Here is a 17,380-nt window from a genome sequence, read left to right as displayed (position 1 = left end):
GAGAGAGAGAGAGAGAGAGAGAGAGAGAGAGAGAGAGAGAGAGAGAGGAGATGGAGCAATATAGCATGATGAGACAGAGTACAGGGAGTCTACGTGTGTGTACCTGAACTGGGGCTCATCTCTGCAGAGCTCCATGTTGGGTCTGAGGGAGCGGAGGTAAAGTCTGGACTGAGCTACTCTCAGTGGAGCCTCTTTGTTGTGGATCGCCTGCTGTACAGCCACAATGCTCCTCTCCTGGGCCCCAATCTGCTCCAAGATCTACACACACACACACACACGATCATACAATATTAGAGAAGCAAGTAGTCGATCAATCAGCCACTCTGTCAGTCTGTGTGTCGGTCTGCCTGTCTACCTGTACGAGCTTCATCTCCAGCTGTGTCTTGGCCTCTATCAGCTCCGCACAGCGCTGACTGAAGGCTCGGTCCACACTGGAGCACTGGACTCTCAGATCATGAGTGGTGTCCTGCAGCACTTGCTCCACCAGCAGTCTGACACATACAAACAGCATCACTACGCTTACCGACAACTTGCAATAATGTGTGACATGGTGTTGGAGGCTACTTTTCCAGTATAGCCTCCAACACACAGAGCTTAAACACATGTCTGAACCACAGTGCGCTTTGACCTGAGACTGTTGGTGGCCTGTTCTTCCTGCAAGGCCGTGGATAAGTTGTCCTGTGTAAACTTAGTCCACGATGTGCCGTTACACACCCTGCAGCAGACCAGAAGACAATTGCACAAAAGTTAAGTCCATTGTTTGTAACCTCGTGCGTTTCTAGGTTTTTAAAAATGACACTCGCACACAAGGACTCACTGGTCCTGTATGGTGGCTGAGCTGGGGTGGTGCTGCGTGTCTGGGCTCATGTTACTGTATCTTCCACCGTGGTCATCAAAGTTGTAGGCCTGGTACTTATCAGACCAGTCCAACTCTAACGTCTGCTTAGCCTCTCTGTTCATCCTGACACACAAAGACACAAACCGAAGGATGATATTCAGTTCACCAAAGTTAAGATTTTATACGTGGGTTTACATGTCAGGTTGTTTTAACTTTCAGGATGTTGACACTCACTTGATCCGACTGACAACTTGAGCCGTAGTCCTCTTCAGAAGAGCCTGGACACTCCTGATCAAGTCCACCTCCTACAAAACGCAGAGTCACACTTTAGGTTAGTGTGTGTTAGTGAGCCCTCTGCTGCTGCTGTTCTACCGTTACACTGAATTCACCATTTGACACCTGTTCCTGAGACTGTTACTGTAAGTTATTGTTACCGAGTTATTGTTTTTATAGAGCCACATCTAATGATTATTGGCAGAAAAAACTCAGGGTGATATCATCAAATGACTTGTTTTGTACGACCAACAGTCTAAAAGTTGAGCTGAGAGAAAGATGAGAGATCAAATAGTTGGCATATTTTTTGCATGAAAATAGAATTGAAACAGATTATGGTTCAAATTATTACACTTGACCATCTAATCCATTAACTGACTTATTATGCAGCTCTGGTATTCTGATCGAAAAAGTAGTATCTCAATATGAACTATTAATTTGTTCATTCCCCGCGATGTCTCGTCTCACTGTCACATACAGCTTTGATTATAAAGCTGGTCACCTTCACCAGCTCCTCCTCCACAGTGTCTCGGACCAGGTCTGGTCCCAGCCTCCTGGCCCTGCAGTTGAGGTTATCGGTGGCGATGGCGTATGGAGTCTCGGTGGCGTCCAGCGCTTTCTCCAGCCTCGTCTTCAGCGCCGATAGTGACTCCGTGTCGGCCAGCAGCCGGTGAATGTGCTGTTGCAGCTCCGATTTCCAGTAGTGGATCTCTTGTAGTCTCTCTCCCAGGAGACGTGTTCCCTCAGCCTGGGTCGTCACAGTGGCCGCCTCAGTGTCCTGGTACAGAGCTCTGGACTCCCGCTGGATGCTGCCGGCTTCGTGGCGGTTGGTACCGGCCTGTTCAAGGATGGTGTGGTAGTTGGAGAACCACTCAGCCGGCGAGTATTTAGCTGAGCGGTATCCCGCTGTGGCTGAGCCTGAGGACGGCAGAGGGGCATCCAGCTCGACACGAGGCTCTTTCACCGGGACCCCCTGAGCCACAGCTCTGCTGTCATAGTGGGGCCTTGCCACTAAAACCTCAGAGCTCATTTTAAGACAGTTAAACAAGGCTACAGGTACAAGAATAAAAACTAAAAAAAACTTAAAACTGAATAGCTGATTTAAGCAGATTTTGGCCTAAATAAGAAATAGCTTCAGCATGCACAGTTTTCACAGTCCTGGAGGAGACCGAGCTGCATGTTTGTTTGGTGTTGCCTGGTTACTCATGTTGGCAGGAGCAGCTCCAGCAGTACTTCTGGCTCAGGTGACTAATCATCAGATGAGCCGATCGGTTCCTAATACACCTCAGCTAATGTCTAAACATTGTTAACCAACACTGCAACATAACATGTGATACATTAGCAGAGCTTCAAAATCAATCTGAGCCAACCAAGTTAGTAAATCACAACAATGATGACCAACACCATCTTAATATAGCTTGTAACAGGAATGTCATTCAGATCACATGTCTAATAAATGTACTACTGTCAGCCTATCAGGGGAAGAGCACCCTTACGTGAGGAGACTACGAGGGCCCCACCAGAGACGAGCAACACTGGACTTTGGTTGGAATGCACAAAATACACTCCAGTTTTATTTGTTTTTTACAAAAAATTTAGAAAAAGTTACAAAAATGAAGAATAAAAATGAAATAATAGATCATACAAGATCTCAAATGTACCAAGTTCTCAAAAAAGCCTAAAAGCCTGAAGAAGAGCTTCCAGAAGACCCCGATCCTTGTTGTCTCCCCCTTTTTTGTACCCTTCTCCTTGGTGCTTTCTGCAACCTCAGATCATTCTTTAATCATTGGACTAAACAGGTCTCATAGTCTTATTATCCCTTCTGACATACCTACTTTTTAATGATGTAAAAAATTTAGATTTTCTAATGATTTTCTGCTAGATAGAAAGCCACACATTAAAGCAATTTAATAATTGAAACGTCTCTAAGCAATATGGGATTACATGCAACGAGTATATTGATATCTGAAAGTATAAGGCTCTTAGGCTGATCATAAGCAATAGATCGTAACTCATAGAAATAAAAAGAGAAATAGACAACTCGCATAAAATACAAATAACACCTTGAGATAGGATTTCCTCTTTTTCTAGAGGCCATAGGGTCCATGTTCCTTGCTAGTTAGGTGTTAAATTATAATGCACCTCGAAGACTTGCTCAAACCACAAGACGCTGCCTTCATGCTTAATGAGAGGTGTTAGAAAGTTAATCTGCAGTATGCAGCAAAACTACAGTTTCCCCTTTTTGCACGTATTTGTTTAATCCATAATTTCAATAAATCGATTAATCAAATGGTGTATCAATTATTTTAATAGCAAATAGGGAGTTCTTAGGGTGTAGTGTGTCTTGGACATTCATGGTGGATACCTCAACAATACTATATACTATATATATAATATACATAAAGAGGACTTACATTTGGGGTATTAAGCTGAAATGCTCATCCACAATATATTAAAAGGAGTGCAGGTAAGTTAAACAGTTTGTTGTATTAAAATTAAGCAATCATTATGAGTGTAAAATGAAAGTTAAAGCAAATAATCAAACAAATGTTACAAGTACTTAATATAACTGATGGTAATTATAAAACACATCTGTAAAATAATCATAGTACTGTAGTTTCAGACCACAGCGGTACGTGAAATGTGTTGGTCAGCTGTTAATAGACACAATACAAACTGGATCGTTTGGGTACAGATTTGAACCCAAAATGCAAGGTTTGATCCCAGATGTGCATGCTGTTCATCTTCTATTGGCTTCAATTTGAATTTGATTGGTGTAGATATCCTCTGTTGATGTGTAGTTTTGGTACACACACTCTTGTTGGGTTTCACTTGCGTCATCATCGTGTTGACAGGCGCTCTTGGGTTTGGAGGAGTCTTGCTTTGAGCAAACTACGTCTTGGTTTTCATAAATCTAAAAAAGAATCAACAAAAATAAACAGATAAGAGGGAAATGTTGCTCAGATGAGAATGTATAGAATTATTCACATGAAAATGGCCGAATAATCAGTAAGTTGGTTCATTTAATTTGCTCAGTACTTTGGGACCAGATCAAGACATCCTTCCGTTTACAGGTCAGATTGATGTTTGTCATCAAGCCAGAAAGAAGCCTTTCAGTTTTAGATCCTGAACTTTTCTCAACCACCTGTACTGAGCCAATAGTGTCCAAATGGTACACAAGATCGTCTATTTTACCACCCAGCCTCTTGTGTGCATTAGCAAAGCTTTGGATTTTAGTTCTCTTACATCTGATACAGCAATCCCTTCCTCTGTTTCGGCTGCCTTGCCTCTGTTCACGTTGGCTCCAGCTCCTGAAAAAAAAAAAAACAGCATAAAATATGGTTACACAATTAGTTTGCATCTATATGCGTTTGAGTTTGCGTGTGCATGCATGGTGCTGTGCATGCATTAGTATGTGAAACGTACCTTGCACTTTGTTACATTTGTATTTATAGACTATGGCCAACGCCAACGCCAGTGTGAGCAGCACAGCCGGCACGATGAAAACCACAAAGTGAGAAATAGCTGCATTCGGAAGAAACAAAGTGGAAAAACATAATAAAATATAGTCATACACTTCCTGAAAACACACATCAACCGCACACTCCCCTCATATCTGTCACAATATCAAGCAAAAATCAGAAGGGCTGTCACCAGACTGTGGCCTCACAACATTTGGTATTGTCATGCTCCCTTGGTATTAATAGCCAGTGTGTGTTTCAAAATAACTGACGCACACAAATACCTTTGATCTGCTTTCCAGGGATAAGTGTCGATTGTGATCCGACCTGTTCCACCACAGTGATGGTAGAGATCTCAGTGCTGGTTTGCTGTGGAAAGACTGTTAGAGAGAGTTTCTTAGTTCACTTACTTCTGTATCTTTAGCGCTGCTAGCGGCGGGGCTCTGGGGATAGCAATGTGTGTCGGTCAGTTGACAACAACTTGATCCAGAGTGAAAGATCTTTACAACCGTTTAAAGGATTGAAATGAATTTCGGTACAAACATTCATCGTCTCCAGAAGATGAAAATCTACTGCATGGATTGGCAGATTTGAGGTTGAGGTTTCCACAACTGACGGATGGATCACGATGCAATTTCTTTTTTTTACAGACATTGATGTCCCCAAAGGATAAAATGTTACAACCCGGATTTTTCGGCACCATAAAGGTACAATTCTCCATTCGTCCAGGCCTTTGCTTTATGAATAAAAACCTGCAAAACTAATGGTATTTCCTCAGCATACTTTATGTTTAGTGCTAATTAGTGAATACTAGCATGCTGGGATTAGATCTATTATGTCATTGTGACGTGATGCAGATATGAGCCACCTGAACCTGCAGGACACATTCATTTTTACACATACACTCAGACCTAATTATTGCTCTTTTCATAATCTTACCTGCTGACAGTTGAATCTTGGTGTAGTTTCCAACACTCCACTGTGAGTCTGAACCACACCAGTATGTCCCAGCATCCTCTGCTTTCAACTCTGTGACTATCACCAAGAAAGAGCTGGAAGAAACATCATCCTGCAGCGTGAACCTGCTTTGACTCGTCACTATTTCTGTGCAGTTGTTGCGGTAGTCTCCCTTACAGAGGAACTTCCTGTTGTCGCTGTGTTTTGGTGGGTAGGGACACTGCATAGTCACTGGGCGTCCCACAATGCCGCTCAGTTTGTTTGACCTCACACAGCACCACTCTGTGAAACAGAAGGAGGTTCAAGGAGGTTTATTTTTAACCTTTCGTCATGTTTTCTTTATATCTATTTGACAGAACACTGTTTTCTGGCTGATTACTGTGAAAACTAATGGTTTACTACAATATGACGAGGAAGAGCTCTGACCTTTGACTTCTAGCTCAAAAGCAGAGAAAACATCCAGGCCAGTGCTTCCATGGACACCACAAAGGTACGACCCAATATTGTTTTGGGTCAGACCAGTGATGGTAACTGTGAATTCCCTCGACACCTTGTCATCACTAAGTCTGAACTGTCCAGTTTGATGGTTGCCAGAGGTGATTATCGCCTTCTCCAGACATGTGGAGGGCTGGTTTCCTCTGCAGATGTACTTTAGATTGTTCTGGTACTGGGACTCATACGGACAACCGATGGACACTGAACTCTCCTCATCACTTCGGAATTTGGTGGATCGCTCACAACAGCTGTCTGACAGTCCAATAAACAACATCACAGAAGTGCTTAGTAGTCAGTTTCAGTACCTGACTCTAAGAAGCAATATCACAATGTTAAAATATTGGCTTTTAAAATGTTACTTAAGTAAAACACTGAAGTAGGTAAATGTAGTGAAAGCAAAGTAAAAGTTGCGTATTATGAAGACAGGACGACTTCTTTCAGCGTTGTGTAACTACTGAGTTACTGATGCGTTTACGTGTAAGCAGCATAGTAGGTCAATGTGGAGCTATTTCTTACTTCTTTACTTACTGGTAGGCAGTTTAATCTAAAACACTGAATCAATGAATCAATTTAGGTTATAGGCTATTTATGTCAGATACATGCAGTGGAGAAAAGGTACAAGTACACTACTTAGGTACACTAAATTAAAGTATAAGTACCTCAAAAACTGTATGTATGCACAGTAAAACTAAACAACAATGTCTGGATGAGAAATGACATACTGACTGGGTTTTTGTTTGTTTGTTTTTTTACACACCTTGTCCTACTTCCAGATCTACTTCAGTGTAGATGTCCTTTCCAGTCCTGGTCACCCCACACCAGTATTTCCCAGCGTCTGTACGACTCAGATCAGAGATCGTCGCTGTGAAGACTCGTTTCTGATCGTCATCGTAGATGGAGTATTTGGTCTTATTTGGTTCTGTCGTCTTAATAAGAACGTCATCGTTGCCGCAGTCGTTCTTGCACAGGTACTTCTCATAAGGCTCGTAACCCTCGCTATAGGGACAAGGCACTTTAACGTGTCCCCCTTCATATCCAGACACATGGATCGACCCCGCTGCACTGCTCACACAGCTCAGAGCAACTTCTGAGTGAAGACATGAAACGGAAAAAAAAATGGAAATGGGTAAATATTTGTATACATATTTAACTAATGTGTATGAAATATTTTTTTATCTTATGATAGACATAAATAATGTCTGTGTTACAGCTGTTTGATAAAATCACTAAGACCAACATATCAAGGCGTAGTCTGCCATGTTGAAGTTACATAAAAACATATTTAATCCAAAGAACTTACTGCACAGGCTGAAGAGCAGCTTCTTAAGGTTCCACATCCTCATTTTATTCCACTGCAGTTTCTAAGAAACAGAAACTCCAAAGTGTGTCTTATATGATCAATGTTACACCCACAATATGTGTCGGCGTTCTATGCAAATGTTGAACCCTCTTACTTCCACATTTTGATCACCAATGTTAATCATCAACCTTAAACTATCACAAAGTTACATTTGTTAAAAGTTAATCTCAAAGTTAACTGAAAACCTTGTAATGACTGACTTCTTTATATGACTGTTATGTGCATAAGAGGAAGAGTGTGTGATTCATCTGATGTCAGTGAAACAAAGAAAATATAATCACCTTCACTCTAATCAGATGGATATGAATTTATGCATGTATGATGGTAATTTATAAAGGTACATTTGCCAGAGAAGTTCAACCAACTGTTCACTTTGACACCACAAAGGGCCGTTCTCTCCAAGCTTATACCTCTCTGACCAGGCGCATGCTGCAATAATGCAGCTTTACAGTAAATTACCTTTCATCCTCATCCAACTAATCATAACATGAAATCTGTGCTGCGTTTAAATAATTCAATATTTTGTGTTTTGCACATTACCCGCATGCCCGTTTTGAAATAAATGAGATGCAACACACATAATCATGTCTGCATTATAATAAAGTGCTGACCATCTTGTTTTAGAAATAAATTTGTCTCCAAATTTACTGATCAAATAACACACGTTCAAATAGAAATGGGATAACTTCATTTTACTGTGCGAGCTAAGTAACATACTTTCAGAAGATACTCAACGTGTAGAACATGAAAAACATTCTCAATATTAACTTGTTGTTGTCCCTGTGTGACCATAACGTCCTTCAATGTTGCACACCTGTAATATCTGAAGTCAACTAACATATCCAACTTTATACCACACCAACTGTACGCAACACAGATCAAGTATGATAAGAGAATAATTACCTTCACCTGCCAGAAACAAATTATAAAATGATTAACAGAATTATATAGCAATACAATTAACAAAAGTATTTTAGATTTGATTAGAAGGCAACACATCTCCAGAGCCACATACTGTTGAGTAGGAGTCCTGATCTTATGTATAGAATAAGAGGAGGGCCTCTTTAACACCCAACAGGAGAAAAAGGAAACGTTCTATATCTTTTTCACCCACACTCTCTTTAATCTTTCATAACATGAAGCCAATGGTTTTTTATGACTTTTTAAGAAATATTAATAAACGAAAACACTGAAAATGTCAATAATCATTACAATGACACAGTTGTTATTCTAGTAGTATACTCTAAAAGGAATGTAAGAGCTGCATTCTTTTAAAAAGTACTTTAGACTTCCTGTAGAAACATACTTAGAACCTAAAATATTGTGCCCCCGTCTATAACTGCCGACCCCACCCTGACCGGCGCATTGTAAAATGCCAGCGGTGGTGTATATGTGGGCGAAAGCATGCGTGTGTTTTCCCTGCGCTCAGCCATTCCCTGGACTCCAGCTGACCGCTCAGCTGTGCCTCTCGCATACTGCAGCACAAACGGTTTCCATATCTCACACACTCTCACACCGAAAGGTTAACATTAAGACCCCTGTGTGCGGAGGGATAAGCGTGTCCCGAATTAGCGAGGATGCCAAGGCGAGCTGGGCTGTTGCCAGGTTGGGTTGCCAGCAGTGTTGGATGGATTGGGTTGCTTGCATGTCGGCAGTGTGCAGGACGCGTGCTGTGGTCTTCTTAAACTACCCAAGACAAACACAAACACACACAGCCCCATGGTATGAGGGGGGGGGGGGGCTGTTATATATAGGTGACCCTCTCGAGTCTTTAGGCTCCATCTTAAACCTTCACGCTCTGTGTTGATGTCTCCCTCGTACTCTCCTGCCTTCTCTTTCTCACTTAGTCATTCATTTAGTCATTCTGTTCACATTAGAGAATCATTTTCACTTCACCAAATTCACTTCCACATCTATGGCAGCAGGGAGTTTGAAAGATGTCGGGTGTTTACCAGGCAGGGAGGGCCTGATACACAAATGAGTTGCATTATGGGAAGCTCTCTGTCTGAACACGCCTTTAAAGTCAGGATATCTCAGCCTCTGACCACTCTGCATCCAATCTGTCTGGCTTTAACCCCTGTGCTTAAGTAACATCTGCATGCTGAAGATGATTCTTGTCAGGTATAAACGGTTGTTGTTCCTGTTTAGAACAGCACACATGGTTTGTCTCTGCAGATGGAGGTGTGTGTGTGTGTGTGTGTGTGGGAGGGAACATTCCATCCATTCTTGCTCTTCCTGAGTAAAGAGGGAAAGCATCGCGCACACACAACTGCTGACAGCAGGCAGAGGGAGAGGTGTGCACACACCCCTCTAAGGTCATTCACACATCCGCCTCTGCGTTCAGCTTTCCACCCATCAAGCTCTCAAAGTCTCAAAGATCCATCAGACAGCAGCTGTCATGTTGACAGCTTTAAATGCCTCTGTGACAAAAACAGGATGTTGAATTGAGTTTCATTTAAAAATCTGGGCACATGAGTCATCAGTTATTGAATTGGACCTGCTGGCTTTGTTGGGACATTTATTTTCTCTCTCTGAGCTGAGGAAGCCATGAACACACACAAACATATGTACTTAGGTCACTTTTGGTGACATCACATTGACTTACATTCATTTCCTGGAAACTTACGCTACCCTAACTACGACCACAACCGTATCAACCCAAATCAGCTTTTTTTTTCCTCACACACACACACACACACCTTTTGGGTAGTTCGGTGGATAATATGTCTCTGTTGGCAGCAGGGAGGCTGCTAACTTTTGCTCCTTCGTTTTTTTTTTGGTCCTATTTACTTGCCATCTGTTTTTAATCATCTGCACCTCAACCACACTCCTCAGAGTTTCATACAGTATGAGATACAATAATAATAATGCAGGATCCCTGTATACAGGCTCACTCACAGACAGCGAAATGGATTCATCAAATGTAAACCTTTCAACGGAAAGACAAGCTGAAGGATGGCTTTTTTTTGTTTTCTGTAGATATAAAGACCCTCTGAACTCATCAGTTAAACCCCCCCCCCCCCCCCCCCCCCACACACACACACTTGGTACATAAAGACTCACAGAGCTGCATACGGTTCTTCTGTCAGAAGACTCCTAAACTTTACAGAAAGCTTTTTACAAAGCAAACATTCATTTCGAGAATGATCACACAAGCAGTATCGTCGTGAGAATAAAAACATCATCATTTTAGGCAAAAAATTAATTTAAGCTCAACATCGTTCATTCGCTGCACTCGCTCAAGCAGAAACATATTCATGCACATGGCATAGAGTCAAATGAGGACGTTTTAGTCGGCAGCTCATTGGCTAAAATGTTCAAACTGCCCAGCTGTCTGTTCTGCTGCAAGTTGCACAGCATTGAAAACATCCTGCAGAAGTAACGATGGTCTTTTTTGTTTTTAACCTTGCTTAGCTCTCTGCCAGGCTCAAAGATGACGTCACTCCATCCTCCAAACCTCAGCTTGTTCCTCTTTGCGTCTTCCTCAACGACTTCGAGGAGATCTCGCTCAGTCCGTGTCTATCTCACAGGGGTTTGTTCCCGCTGTCTGTGCTCTGGTGTACAGCTTCTGGAAGTCCTTGTAGCGAGGTGCGCAGCCAAGCCAGGCGTTGCCGAAATGGACAGCGCCAGTCAAAAGGTACTCGTCCCCTCCAGGCTGCACACTGCATTGTGCGGGTACATTGATACGGCCACCCCAGCCCCGCCCTCTGGCTCCACCCCACGCAAACACCCTGCTCTTCTGGCGAAACAGTCGACTCAGAGTCACCGCAGCGGGAGAGTGGTCGTTAGTACCCGATGCTACACTTTGAAAGACGCCACTGCCAGCTACAGGGACAGGAACAATAGAGATACATGAAAGGAGAATTATTAATTAATCAAGGATAGTAAAAACTAAAGTGTATGAATTAAAGAGGGACTATGTTGAAAACAGACATACAAATTGAACCTGTTGTTGCTAGTTGCCTTAACGGCCACAGTTGAGTAAAGATTAAATAGTTTGACTTTGGGTTCGACTGTTTGGGAGATAAAATTATTCGCTTTCTTGTCGAAAAATCCATGAGAGGATGCACTCTCTTGTCTGTACGGTAAATATGTAGCTGGAGCCAGTTAGCTTAGCGTTAAGACTGAAAATAGTAACTTCCTAAAGTCTCTGCTGGTCGTATGGCAACTGGTCCCGGCACATAACCACCCGCAAAACAGCACATTTTTCGCTAATACACTTTGGTTTCTGAGCAGATTTGACAAACTAGATATAACGTGTTAGTTTGTGAGCTTCAGTGCATTGAGACCAGTTTTACTGTTTCTTCCTGTTCCCAGCCCCTATGCTAAGCTAAGCTAAGCAGCTTCAGATTTACCGTACCTTGGTACACGAGAGTGGCATCGATCTTCTCGTCTAACTCTTTGGCAAGAAAGGAAGTCAGCGTATTTCCCAAAATGTCAAACTATTCCTATAATGTGTGTATGTGTGCGTTTGTGTGGATGTATTTACCAAAGTCGCTGGTACACACGGCCATCAGGACCTCGTCATCTGAACAGGGTTTACAGGTGACTACAATGGAAAACATGAAAGAAGAAGAAAACATGAAACATTTGATACTTCAACTTAAGAAACCACAGAAGTTCGTATTTTCGCGATCCATTTTCTTTCGTCATTAGCTTTTGTATCACCATGTTTCACCCTTTGTCTGTGTCCCTCTCTTTGTCTCTGTGATGGCGGGTGTTTACGAGACAAAAGAGACATCCAGAGAGTGAATGAGAACAGCAGGTGAGGGAAAAGACGTAATCACAGAATTACCCTTTGACCCTGTAAGCTATAAAAACAGCTATAAAACGCCCAGACACACAGACAGACGGGCTTGGACAGGCTTTCTTCTGTCTCATTAGGAAAGCAGTCCAGCCTTCTTCTCCACCCACCTTCCCTCCCCTCTACCAGAGCACTCTGCTCATACGGGTGGGCTACCCACAATTCCCTGCCTTGGGGGCGGAGGTCTGTTCCTGATTGACAGTTGAGAGACGATTTTCTGACCCTTTTGCTTGACCCTAACGTAACCTTTTGATTGGCCTGCTTGTTTTCATAAGTCTGACTGAGACAAGGGAGTGTGGGAGTAAGGAAGTGGGGGAGGAGAGGGTGTCTGCGAGGGGCAGCATGTAGGTGAGTGGAAGAAACGGGGGTGAAACCGTAACGTGGTCTTTTGTCACCTTCACTTTGTGTCAGTGAGAAGACGGCCTGTGTCAGACATGAGGAGTTTAACAGACCATTTCAACTGATTCAATTAGATTAAAATCAACTTCAAGAGAACATTAAAGCCTCGGTCAAACTTTCTGCACGGACATGAGCTGAGGTATTCCTCGCGGCATACAGACATTCTTAAAGCTCCTCAGAGTTTTCCATTTTCTCCGACCATCCGCGTCTCAGTCAGAACATTTTGGATGTGCACAGACCAGCAGTACACAGAACCCAGCGACGGGCCGCGTCTGTGACCCTCGCGGATGCAGCGAGCATAAATCAAGCTTTGATCTGTCACCCTTTTCTCCAGTGATTTTAGTTCTTCTGGTGATAAATAAATAGCATGAACAGTTTGGGAAACGTTCTTGTTGGTGTGTTTAAGTTCAAACATTCAACAAGTGGTGGATGAAGTATTAAATGTATTTGCTTCAGTAAAAGAAGCACAATATAGAAATACTCAATTACAAGTAAAAGCTCTGCATTCAAAATGTCACATATAGAAACAGTATATAAGTATTAACAAAATGTACTTACAGTAAAAGTACTCACGATGCAGAATGGTCACTATTAATGTTACATCAATATACCTTTGGATCATTATTATGAGTCTATTAATGTAAGCTGTACTTTCACGCTGTAGATGGTCAAAGTGGAATAACTTTTAACTAATTCATATAGTGTTGGTAGTTTAATCTAAAACCACAACAAATGTAATTAGCTGATCATAATTTTTCTATTAAACTTCTTTATCTGAACAGTATCGCTGTGAAGTAAAAACTACACACTTTCATTGAAGTGGTATAAAGTACTGTAAAATAGGAATACAAGTACCTTAAAGTTGCAAATAAGTACCAAACTTGAGTAAATGTACTTAAATCTTTTTATACATGTAAGAAAACATATATATTGAAGAATGGGTGAATCACATCTCTTACCTAAACCAGGGTGCAGGTATGGGTACAAGTGCGCTCCGGGCCCCTGGCTGGACACCAGCTCGTATTGGAAAGCTGTGATCCTCCGGCTGATGTCTGCCTGAGGGACGGCCTCCACAAAGAGAGCTCCCTCTGCCAGGCTGAAACAGCGCACTGTGCCCTGAGCCTGGTCCTTCTCTGCCAGCAGCATCCTCAGATCCCCGTTATGCTCCAGATACACATGAGCACCCTGAACATGGAGGGCCAGGAGGGACACATGTGAGCTCCATCCATCTGATACGACACGCTGCCGTGGTAACATTGTGCCTTCATACTCTACCTGGGAGTGAGCGTGGGGTTTGATGCACACATGAAGAGCTGCCACGTGTCCCGACGAGGGCTCTGTGTTCGGCCGCAGGTTGACAAAGATGGCCCCTGTGGGGTAGAGCCACTCCAGAGAGCCCTGAGAGCAGCGTAGGTAGACCTGCTCCACATCCCTGCGATGAGACTCGTGGCTCAAACCACTGCAGGTGAGAAGACAGACTTTCATTCAGAGTGAGGAACAAGATCAAATGTCTAAAACCATCAAAATGACCAACAAAAAGGAACCTTGGATTCAGGATTAGAGCCCCGAAAATGTTCAGGTGAAATGCTAGAAAGCCATGGTGAGAGAAACAGATGGAAGGGATTTAATGATATTGCAACAATCATTAAGAGCAACTCTGGTGCAGCTGTCTGCCAAAAACAAAACACCTCTCACTTTGGACGGATGTGGTCGCTTGTCTCTGATGTGCATAAACTATATCAACACCAGGAACTCAGCGGGCTATTAAGTCGTAAGAAGTTTGCAGCTGGTAAACTTTACAACACAGAGTGTGGAGCTCGGGCTTTCATATTTTATGACTTGGGGACTTGGAGGAGTGATCAAAGGGGCCATAGAGCTGTATTTACTTAAGATAGGAGCCGAAGCAGAGACATTCCTGTCATCATACTTTTACAAAAGCTTAAACAAAGCATATTTTAGATGTAGAAGCTCGTCAAGACAGTCTCACAAAGCGGAATGAAAGAGTCTCCAGTCCATAATTGATTTCTGTCGTCCTCGTGATTTTATTTTCCTCTTTGCGAAGAGTAATTGTGTGTAAAAGATTTGAATAAAGATGCTGTAAATGACTGGTTTCTTACGCCATAAAGTGTCTGAGCAGTAAGTAATGGCACGCAGCGGCCAAACACATCCTTAACTGTTTCCACTGCGGATCTGCACCAGAATATGAAAGTCACTTATTTGACTCTGACCTTCCAGTGCTCTTCCTGAAGATTACATTACATCTTAATCAAACATCCATGCGTCTAATTAGTCCTTTGAGCCCTCTGAAAACCCCAGTATGCACACAAGAGCCACTTCAAAGACACAACCTCCTCTCTCACATGCGACTGAAGCTCCTTTCATGACTCCCCTGCATTTGGAAAATTCAATATCCGCGGGTTAAAGTCAAAAGTGCATGAAAGTGGAAGATCAAAAGAGAAAGTATTAACATGCTGATCACACTCCTGAGCTGTGAGGTGTGTTCCTGTGATAACAGCATCGCTACAGTCGAGTCTGATCCTACACTGAGATGGATGCGTCCTTTGTCCGGCTTCATCCTCACCTTCCTCGCCAGCTGCACTGGTCGCTGGAGTACTGTGCCACCGCCCGACACAGGAGCACAGCTGTGAACCAGTGCGCAGCCCAGGGCCGGAGCATGGTGGCCCGTCCGCCCCTCGACGGTCACCAAATCCCGCACACCCGGACCCGTCGCTCCGCTGCTCCCGAACCGCAGGATCCCGTAAAAAAGAAAGAAAGAAGATCCAGCTCTGTGTAGCGCGCGCGCGCGCACGCTACATGGCGAGTTCAGTCGAGGCGAAGGTTGCGTTTGTGGTTAGAAACACATTTTGAGAAGTAAAAGAAGTAGAGAGCGCGCGCTGCAGGACAACAGGCTGTTTAAAAACCGTTTGCTCTGTGCGCTTCGCTTCACGTCACCGGGGGCGCGTGCCAGCTGCAGACTCCACTTGAGTGACACGCGAGCGCTCGCTCCAAACCACTCCCACACATCCCCCCTGGAAGATGTGTGTGTAGAGTGTGTGTGTAGAGGCAGCCCTCGAGCTGAGAAATACCGTCAAACCTTTACACAAATGAAAACTGGACCTATTGATTCAGAGCATCCAGTGTATCGCAACAGACAGCTGAGTGAAAAAAGTAAAGTTGGAAGCGTAAACAACAGCAAGATACATTAACTAATAAAGTAGACTTGGCCCGTGTGACCAAACGCACAAAGAAAAACGCATCCAAGTAAAAACAAACCTGTAAACGAAACGTGGAACCTTTTCTTTGTTATTATGACTAATGATCCGCTTTTATTTGAACCAAGTCGACATATTCGCAAAGCTTTTTTAGATCATTTCTATTCGATTCAGCACCCGGCCTGCGGGTTAGGATGCCGTGAGAGAAACAGTAATAAACATAAACAGATGGGTCACATTATCGCAGTGAAAATTAGAGCAGCATGCAGGTTTGGAACAGCAGCACGACTCCCACAAACACTGACCAAAACCCCTGCAGTCAGTGCCAGACTCCTAAACACTGTGAAGACATTTAATTGTAGGAATATGTTTCTTTCATTTGCCATGTTACCTGACATAATCCTCATGGGATTAACCGGGCTCTGTTCTAATCGTATAATACAGCCGTGTGTGACTCCTGTGTTATTTCACTAGTCGACCTCGTCGGAAAAAGAAAGGCTCTGACGTAAGAAGAAGTCACACGTGTGCTCTAAACGTCTGTTTGGTTCTCGGCCGGTTTTTCCCGTGAGAAAACAGTCGGAACAGCAAGCAAGTTACCGACTCGTCACATTCCCCCACACAGCCAGAGCTATGTAACGCATCCCGAGAAATGCCGAAACACTGACTCCCTTACACGCACACACACCCACACACACTCCTCCATTATGTCTCTGTGGAAATGGGAATTTCCAACGCTGCTGTAGTGCTGTTATGTGTGGGTATCAGGGCTCATTCAAGGAGCCATTCATTGGTATTTCATATCAATTACATTTTATAATACAAATCAAACTAAATCAATCCTCCACTTCCTTTCTGATTGTTTTTGATGATGCTGTGCTGAAAGCAACTGAAAAACACTCAAACTGAACCGACTAAATGCAAACTGAATTAAAATAAGCCTTCTTTCTAATAAGTGCATCTTCAATAAAGGCCGTATCAGTTGTAGAGTGGCTTTATTCATGACAATAAATTATTTGCTGATGTTTTTTAGATCAGGTTTAAGCCATTAAGGACGACATTTGGGTCAACAGGTTGGGAAAACTCCCTTTGATCTTTTGCAACTGCATCGTACGATCCTGTATTAATGACAATAAAGCTGAACCTCAAAGCTGACCGCTTACCACTTCAGGGCTGCAGATCAAAAATAAAAAACATCTATTCAGCATTTATGAATGAACTAACATTTATAACTGCTTCACCGCCAAATAAAGGACGGACACCTGCGATTTGTCACAATCCAGCAACCCCAAATGATGGCTTAACTGATCTAAAAAGCACTATATGTTAATTACCCATAATTCAAGTGATTAGTAACTTATAAACCCTTCATAGAAGGTGACTTAAAATGGTTCCTAAAATGATATAACTTACTCAAATGTACCCAGGGATGCTAGGAAACAATGACATTGAGTCCTTGAGGGCCGCTCAAATAAAAATAAAAGATTAGACTGAAGGACGACTCCAACTCAGGTGTGCTGACAATCCCCCAACAGGAAGGGTCATTTTCTACACCCCCCCCAGAATGACCCGACAGGAAGGGTC

The 17,380-nt window shown here is 43.0% G+C and overlaps 4 protein-coding genes across 5 annotated transcripts in view; all 4 read right to left on the bottom strand.

Annotated features, from left to right (window-relative positions):
- The window catches only part of tekt4 (tektin 4), a 5,555-nt gene extending 3,263 nt beyond the window's left edge, over positions 1 to 2,292 (bottom strand). For both annotated transcript variants that reach the window (XR_004213359.1, XM_031864611.1), the window contains exons 1-6: positions 1,614 to 2,292; positions 1,073 to 1,143; positions 818 to 961; positions 629 to 715; positions 356 to 491; positions 104 to 258 (exon numbers count right to left, since the gene is read on the bottom strand). Coding sequence is in view for 1 of the 2 variants with exons in the window: in XM_031864611.1 (XP_031720471.1) it covers positions 104 to 258; positions 356 to 491; positions 629 to 715; positions 818 to 961; positions 1,073 to 1,143; positions 1,614 to 2,141 (1,121 nt within the window). In the remaining variant the exon portion in view is untranslated. The remainder of the gene's footprint in view (positions 1 to 103; positions 259 to 355; positions 492 to 628; positions 716 to 817; positions 962 to 1,072; positions 1,144 to 1,613) is intronic.
- A 324-nt stretch (positions 2,293 to 2,616) lies between these two features.
- Positions 2,617 to 6,769, bottom strand: LOC116392839 (polymeric immunoglobulin receptor-like). Its single transcript, XM_031864619.1, has 6 exons — positions 5,956 to 6,769; positions 5,512 to 5,811; positions 4,857 to 4,952; positions 4,538 to 4,636; positions 4,358 to 4,422; positions 2,617 to 4,025 (listed from the first exon to the last, which is right to left on the bottom strand). The coding sequence occupies exons 1-6, from the start codon at positions 6,296 to 6,298 to the stop codon at positions 3,852 to 3,854; spliced, it is 1,077 nt and encodes a 358-aa protein (XP_031720479.1). The 5' UTR covers positions 6,299 to 6,769; the 3' UTR covers positions 2,617 to 3,851.
- A 2,683-nt stretch (positions 6,770 to 9,452) lies between these two features.
- The window catches only part of qtgal (queuosine-tRNA galactosyltransferase), a 22,910-nt gene continuing 14,982 nt past the window's right edge, over positions 9,453 to 17,380 (bottom strand). The window contains exon 13 of the mRNA XM_031864617.1: positions 9,453 to 10,083. The gene's annotated coding sequence lies outside the window, so the exon portion shown is untranslated. The remainder of the gene's footprint in view (positions 10,084 to 17,380) is intronic.
- metrnlb (meteorin like, glial cell differentiation regulator b) lies at positions 10,407 to 17,303 on the bottom strand. The gene is made up of 5 exons (XM_031864621.1): positions 15,169 to 17,303; positions 13,863 to 14,046; positions 13,547 to 13,772; positions 11,874 to 11,933; positions 10,407 to 11,209 (listed from the first exon to the last, which is right to left on the bottom strand). The coding sequence occupies exons 1-5, from the start codon at positions 15,261 to 15,263 to the stop codon at positions 10,893 to 10,895; spliced, it is 882 nt and encodes a 293-aa protein (XP_031720481.1). The 5' UTR covers positions 15,264 to 17,303; the 3' UTR covers positions 10,407 to 10,892.

Source organism: Anarrhichthys ocellatus, unplaced genomic scaffold, assembly GCF_004355925.1.
Source record: "Anarrhichthys ocellatus isolate YVR2014 unplaced genomic scaffold, GSC_Weel_1.0 scaffold31, whole genome shotgun sequence".
In the NCBI taxonomy this organism is placed as follows: Eukaryota; Metazoa; Chordata; class Actinopteri; order Perciformes; family Anarhichadidae; genus Anarrhichthys; species Anarrhichthys ocellatus.
This window is presented reverse-complemented; position numbering and strand designations above follow the sequence as displayed.

Coding starts and splice junctions, on each gene's coding strand:
- LOC116392839 (XM_031864619.1), bottom strand. CDS start 6,298: ATGTTGTTTATTGGACTGTCAGACAGCTGTTGTGAGCGATCCACCAAA. Junction 5,812..5,955: donor TTTTGAGCTAGAAGTCAAAG/GTCAGAGCTCTT, acceptor TCTGTTTCACAG/AGTGGTGCTGTGTGAGGTCA. Junction 4,423..4,537: donor CAAATGTAACAAAGTGCAAG/GTACGTTTCACA, acceptor TTTTTTTTTCAG/GAGCTGGAGCCAACGTGAAC.
- metrnlb (XM_031864621.1), bottom strand. CDS start 15,263: ATGCTCCGGCCCTGGGCTGCGCACTGGTTCACAGCTGTGCTCCTGTGT. Junction 14,047..15,168: donor CAGTGCAGCTGGCGAGGAAG/GTGAGGATGAAG, acceptor TCTCACCTGCAG/TGGTTTGAGCCACGAGTCTC. Junction 11,210..11,873: donor CGTGTGTACCAGCGACTTTG/GTAAATACATCC, acceptor CTGTCCCTGTAG/CTGGCAGTGGCGTCTTTCAA.